The sequence below is a fragment of the Arachis ipaensis genome, chromosome B04 (assembly GCF_000816755.2).
Source record: "Arachis ipaensis cultivar K30076 chromosome B04, Araip1.1, whole genome shotgun sequence".
Lineage (NCBI taxonomy): Eukaryota > Viridiplantae > Streptophyta > Magnoliopsida > Fabales > Fabaceae > Arachis > Arachis ipaensis.
In genome coordinates this window covers 70,105,177-70,112,223 of record NC_029788.2, presented here as the reverse complement: position 1 = coordinate 70,112,223, position 7,047 = coordinate 70,105,177, and the positions used below count along the sequence as shown (strand labels likewise).

Here is a 7,047-nt window from a genome sequence, read left to right as displayed (position 1 = left end):
TTTTAATTTTATTGATATAGGTGTTTTCAAATTACTTCATGGCTAGTAATGCTAGAGAAGACACACAAAGCAGCAGTGTTGCTCCAAATGATAATGAAATTGAAGTTCAAAGTAATGCTAATCCAACTTCAGAAACTCCACAAGCAACAGATAATGTCTCAACTCCAGAAGGATCAACTCCTAATGAAGGTGACAATAAGACTCATGTTAAGAGTGCTTAGTTCAAATCCGAGGAATGGTACCAAGTCATTGAAGAACCATGTGGATCGATACTGTAAGAGAATAAAGGTGGCAAACTCTAGGAAATCATCAATTGTTGAATCATTGTCAAAACAATCACAAAAGCAAAAAAGTGAATGAAGATGGTTTTGTGTTTGATCCTTCATTAATAAGAAAATATGCCGCTGAAATGATTATTTTGCATGAGTATCCTATGAGTTGTGTGGACCACCATGAATTGAGGCGAGCTTTTGCTTCAATGCAACCAACATTTAAAATGCCTAGTCGAAACACTGTCAGAAAAGACATCTTGAAGATGTATGGGGACGAGAAGCGGAAGTTAACTCTTCAACTAGATGAAAATGATAGTAGAGTTGCAATAACTAGTGATATGTGGACTTCCAACCAAGAAAAAGGATACATGGTTGTCACGACACACTATATTGATAGTTTGTGGAAGTTGCATATGCGCCTATTGAGGTACTTTAAACATTTTATAAACTTGTATACATTGTGTTGTTTTCATATGTTGAGCTTGGTTAATCTAAAAATACATGCATGTTTGTTAATCTTTTCAGCTTTTGTTATGTTCCTTATCCCCATACAAGTGAAGTTCTCACTGAAACGTTGATGAAAATATTGTTAGAATGGAACATTGATAGAAAATTGTTCACTGTTACATTGGATAACTGTTCTACTAATGATGCTATGATAGATGGACTGTTGGGGCATTTAGATTCTTCATTCTTGATGTTGAGGGGTAAATTGTTACATATGCATTGTTGTGCTCATATATTGAATTTGATTGTGAAGGATGGCTTAAGTATTGTTAAGGAAAGTATAGAAAAGATTCGTAGTAGTGTATTGTATTGGACTGCAACACAGAAAAGGACCGAAACTTTTGTGAGTTGGTGTGCTAAAACAGCGATCTAATTTACTAGGAAATTAGTTCTTGATTGCCCAACTAGATGGAACTCAACTTATTTGATGTTAGAAACTGCTTTGTTGTATAAAGCTGTCTTTTCTAGGTTAAGGCAGAAGGAACCCCAATATAAAACTGTGCCAAGTAATGAGGAGTGGGAACTTGCAAAGGAAATCTATGACAGATTGAAATTGTTTTATGATGTTACTCAATTGTTTTCTGGGTCTAAATTTCCGACTACTAATCTTTATTTTACTTTGGTTTGTAAAATAAAAGTGTCATTGGATGAATGGGAAATTTCTACTAAACCATTAGTTGCTAATATGGCATCTAACTTGAAGAAGAAATTTGAAAAGTATTGGGATGAAATTCATGGCATTATGGGTGTTGCTGCTGTTTTAGACCCTAGGTACAAGATGGTTGGGATTGAGTTTCAATTTGAAAAAATGTATCCAGATCCAACAGAATGCTCCAAGCAAGTTGATAGAATTCATCAGTTGTGTAATGAGTTGGTTAATGAATACACTCAAAAAATGAGTTCTGATGTGTCACATGTCAGTGTTGGTGTTAGTGTTGGTACAAAAGAACTTAATGAAAGTGGAAATGCAAGTTTATTTGGGGGTGATGATTATATGGTGTATCTTAAAAGAAGAAAAATGACAAGGAGTTCATATGTGAATGTTGAGTTTGATCATTATCTTGAGGAGGAAATTCATCCTCCAAATGATCCTAACTTTAATGTTTTGAAATGGTGGAAGAACAATCAGATGAAATTTAAAGTTCTTGCAAAAATAGCTAAGGATATATATGCTATTCCGGTGTCCATTGTTGCCTCTGAATCTGCTTTTAGTACAAGTGGTCGTGTGATTTTTCCTCATCGTGCAAAGCTCAAACAAGACATAATTGAAGCTTTGATGTGTGGCCAAAGTTGGTTGTGGGCACCTTTGGGAAATAAAGGTGATATATTGATTAATCTTCATTTATGTAAATTTTTTTCATAGTACCGATTAATTTGTTAATTGTTATCTCTTTTAATTTTCAGGTTTAAATCTTGATTTGCAAACTTTTAATGATGATGAAGATGTTGAAAGTGATCAAGAATAAGGGTTGAAGATCATTTTATATCTAATATTATAATTTCTTTATTATGGTGTTAAATTTGTGGTGCTCTAACAACATTTTTTTAAATTTCAAGTTATTTTAGCTAATGACATTGTATGAATTTTATATTTGTATTTTAATTTATCTATGAATTTTAAATTTTTGTCTTAATTTATATATGAATAAGTAAAAATTAAAATATTTAATTTTTATAGGGGCGGGTCGGGGTGGGGCGGGTACCCGCAGGGGCGGGTTCGGGTTCTGTAATTTACTACCCGCGGGTTGTAACTAGTGGGGTACAAGGAGGGCGGGGCGGGGTCGAGTAGGGCAAAAACCCGCCCCTACCCGCCCCACTTCCACCCCTAATGATGATAATGAGCGAAATGAGCGATGGGTGTAAGTTATTGATAATCGGAGAATGATGGAGGATTGGGGAGGTTGAAGATTCCCTCCGAGTTATATCTTGTATAAGTGAGTGAAGTTTTGGACAAGGTGATGATGGTGAAGTGTGACGGTCACTATATCCTAGGATGAACAGGTGAGTTGAGGTAGAGGATTCCTTCTCTCGTGTTGTGATTATGATTAAAGAGATAATAAGATTTGTGTTGTGAGGACGGTGGTGTTATCTCGCTCACGTAAAGGCAAGCTGAGATTGAGGATTCTCTCACTTGCTGTGATAAACAAATTGAGGTTCAGGATTCCCTCTCTTGTCGTGGTAGATGAGCTTAGGTTAAGGATTCCCTCACTTGTCGCAACACAGAGTTGAATAGAAGGTTGAAGATTCTCTTTGGTTTAATTCTGTAATGATTAATTCGGATTGCGGGTATGTTTGCTTGAGTTGAATTGAAATGAATTTCGAATTGAAATGGTGAGGACTGTGGTTGGATGCTACTCATTGATAGGCAAGCTGAGATAGAGGATTCTCTCTCTTGCTGTAATGGAAAAGATGAGGTTAACGATTTCCTCTCTTGTTACGGTGGGCAAGCGAGGTTAAGAATTTCCTCTCTTGCTACATCGGGTGATTGAATGGAGAAGGTTGAGGATTCCCTTCAATTTGATTCCTGACTGTGGTATGATTGAGTTAGGTTGAGGATTTTTTATTGTCATATCACAGTCTCTCTCTGAGTGATAGATTGAGGATTCCCTCCTAGAAGGTTGATGATTCTCTTCGTGTTGAGAGACGATATTTGGGTTAGCTACCGGACATATCAGGTTTGGCTATATAACCGACAAATGATATCATCGGCCATAGGGCAGACATACATCATTTGCATTTGTTTAATTTGTTTGGGTTTGCCTAATTGTATAAATTTTCCTAATTGACTACGTTATATGACTAAATGCTACTTGTATTACTTAACCTTACTTGTGTATTACTTCTTTGCATTGCTTGTGTTTGTACAATTGAGATGTCCCTCATGCTGGTGTTGGTTGATGTTGAGTGTTGCTTTTGTTGAAAATGAAATGATGGAATGATTAATTAACAATGATGAATATTGAATGAGATAAATTAAACTCTCTGGGTAGATGTAGTGAAGTGATTTCACTTGCTCTAAGTGAAGATATGAGATATTGATACAGAATCATTAAGTCGAATTAGTTGGTGCTAGTGCTGGTTCTGGTATCGGTGCTAGTTCTGGTTATGGACCTATTTTAAATTGGAAAATGGAAAGTATGGAAAGTTAGAAAGATGAGAAATAAAATTAGAGTTAGTATCCCTAGGACAGTTGCCTAATTCACGATTTAGTGAAAACCTAGGGTGAATAATTAATGAAAGGAAGATTAATATGCTTAGTGAGTTCTTATTATAGTGCATTGTATTTATTTGGCACTTTTACTGTACTGGAGACCCATGGGTCGGGAGTTCTCATTCTATATATATTCTCTATTTTTCAGATGCAGGTCCAAGTGCTCAGCAGTGAGCTATAAAACATGCCTATTGGACTCTGTTTTTCTTTTGCTTAAAATCTCTCCTTCTTTATTTTGAAAAACTTATATGTATTTAACTACTTCTTTTATAACATGCCTATAGAGGCCTTAATGTATTTTTGGGAGAGATATAAAAAAATTCTGTTGTCAAACATATTTTAATTCTGTACTCTTGCCGGCCTAAACTTTGTGTCCTATCTTTATCTTATTCTACCTTAATGTTTTATTGCTTATCGCTTTCCGAACGCACTTTACTTTTTATTTTCATTGATATGTGAGCATTCTCGATTCGCGATTTTATTTTACTCCTTTCCAAGCTTCTTATTTAATCCCATCAATTATATATATGTATGTATTATAATCCACCTTGAGGATCATATCACCTTATTATCATTGACTTATGACTCGAGCATAAGGATTTGAATTTTAAGGTGTTACATTATGGTATCAGAGTAGTTTGTCCTTGTGCGCCTAAGGGATGGACTATTTATGCTTCAATGCATACTCTAAATTGTGCCTGTGCTATTTAGGGTATCTAACTGATACGTTTAGCATGAAGTTCATGAGTATACTTTTGAAAATTCAAAGCACTTAACTTGAGATATTGAGACTGATCACCTTAATATCGCTTGTTTGGTGTGGACATGACCCAAATGACGACTCGTGGATGCGGTCGAACCCGGACACAGAGAGAAAATGAGGAAGGCACACTGAGGGATAACCAAGCTGCGCTCTTGGCTGTTATGACCACTCTTATGAATGCTATGCATGCAAATACTGCGGCTACAAACCAAGCTATGGAAAGGATGAATGGGAATGGTAACGGACTTGGAGGAAACTCAACTGATGGAGGTTCAATGACTTTTGCAACCTTTCTAAAGGTCAATCCCCTAATATTCAAGGGTTCAACTGATTTGACGAAAGTCGATAATTGGTTCCAGGTAATAGAAAGGGCAATGCAAGTGCAACATGCACCTGAGAGTCAATTGGTGGAATTCGCTGCATATCAGTTGATTGGAGAAGTGCAACACTGGTAGCAAGGAGCTCACCGTCTGCTGCAGCAAGGGAATGGGTATGAAGTGATTACCTGGGAGATGATCAGAGGAGAGTTTTACAAGAAATACTTCTCGGACTCTACAAGACAAGCTAAGGAATTAGAGCTACTTGGTGCACGAAATTGTGATCTCAGGCAACGGCGCCAGAAACTCTGTACGCACGTCTTAATAAATCATTTTTCATTCACAACTTCGATACAACTAACCAGCAAGTGCACTGGGTCGTCCAAGTAATAAACCTTACGTGAGTAAGGGTCGATCCCACGGAGATTGTTGGTATGAAGCAAGCTATGGTCACCTTGTAAATCTCAGTCAGGCGGATATAAAATAGTTATGGAGTTTTCGAACATAAATAATAAATAGATAGAAAATAAGGATAGAAACACTTATGTATATCATTGGTGAGAATTTCAGATAAGTGTATAGAAATGCTTTCGTTCCTCTGAGCCTCTACTTTCCTGCTGTCTTCATCCAATAAGTCTTACTCCTTTCCATGGCTGCCTTTATGTAAGGACATCACCGTTGTCAATGGCTACTTTTTATCCTCTCTGGAAAATGGTCTGATGCGCTGTCACTGCATGGCTAATCGTCTAGAGGCATCAACCTTGTCAATGGCTACATCCCATCCTCTTGTGAAAATGGTCCAAATGCTCTGTCACAGCACAACTAATCATCTGAGGTTCTCGATCATACTGGAATAGGATTCATCCTCCTTTTGCGTCTGTCACTACGCCCAGCACTCGCGATTTTGAAGTTCGTCACAGTCATTCAATCCCAGAGTCCTACTCGGAATACCACAGACAAGGTTTAGACCTTCCGGACTCTCATGAATGCCGCCATCAATCTAGCTTATACCACGAAGATTCTGATTAAGAGATCCAAGAGATACTCATTCAATCTAAGGTAGAACGGAAGTGGTTGTCAGGCACGCGTTCATAGGGAATGATGATGATTGTCATAAGATGTCTAATACAACAGTAAAAAGTCCTATTTATAATAAACTAGTTACTAGGGTTTACAGAAGTAAGTAATTGATGCATAAATCCACTTCCGGGGCCCACTTGGTGTGTGCTTGGGCTGAGCTTGAATGTTACACGTGTAGAGGTCAATCTTGGAGTTGAACGCCAGTTTGTAACGTATTTCTGGCGTTCAACTCTGGCTTGTGACGTGTTTCTGGCGTTTAACTCCAGACAGCAGCGTAGAACTGGTGTTCAACGCCCATTTACGTCATCTAAACTTGGCCAAAGTATAGACTATTATATATTTCTGGAAAGCCCTGGATGTCCACTTTCCAACGCAATTGGAAGCACGCCATTTTGAGTTCTATAGCTCCAGAAAATCCACTTTGAGTGCAGGGAGGTCATAATCCAACAGCATCAGCAGTCCTTCTTCAACCTCTGAATCTGATTTTTGCTCAAGTCCCTCAATTTCAGCCAGAAAATACCTGAAATCACAGAAAAATACACAAACTCATAGTAAAGTCCAGAAATGTGAATTTAACATAAAAACTAATGAAAACATCCCTAAAAGTAACCAGATTCTACTAAAAATATACTAAAAACAGTGCCAAAAAGCGTATAAATTATCCGCTCATCACAACACCAAACTTAAATTGTTGCTTGTCCCCAAGCAACTGAAAATCAAATAGGATAAAAAGAAGAGAATATACTATAAATTCCAAACTATCAATAAAACATAGCTCCAATTAAATGAGCGGGACTTGTAGCTTTTTGCCTCTTGAATTATTTTGGCATCTCACTTTATCCATTGAAGTTCAGAATGATTGGCATCTATAGGAACTCAGAGTTTAGATAGTGTTAT

The 7,047-nt window shown here is 37.2% G+C and overlaps 1 protein-coding gene across 1 annotated transcript; it reads left to right on the top strand.

Annotated features, from left to right (window-relative positions):
• On the top strand, positions 1,450–2,279 carry LOC110271083 (zinc finger BED domain-containing protein RICESLEEPER 2-like). Its single transcript, XM_021121192.1, has 2 exons — positions 1,450–2,098; positions 2,184–2,279. The coding sequence occupies exons 1-2, from the start codon at positions 1,465–1,467 to the stop codon at positions 2,243–2,245; spliced, it is 696 nt and encodes a 231-aa protein (XP_020976851.1). The 5' UTR covers positions 1,450–1,464; the 3' UTR covers positions 2,246–2,279.

Coding starts and splice junctions, on each gene's coding strand:
- LOC110271083 (XM_021121192.1), top strand. CDS start 1,465: ATGGCATCTAACTTGAAGAAGAAATTTGAAAAGTATTGGGATGAAATT. Junction 2,099..2,183: donor GGCACCTTTGGGAAATAAAG/GTGATATATTGA, acceptor TTTAATTTTCAG/GTTTAAATCTTGATTTGCAA.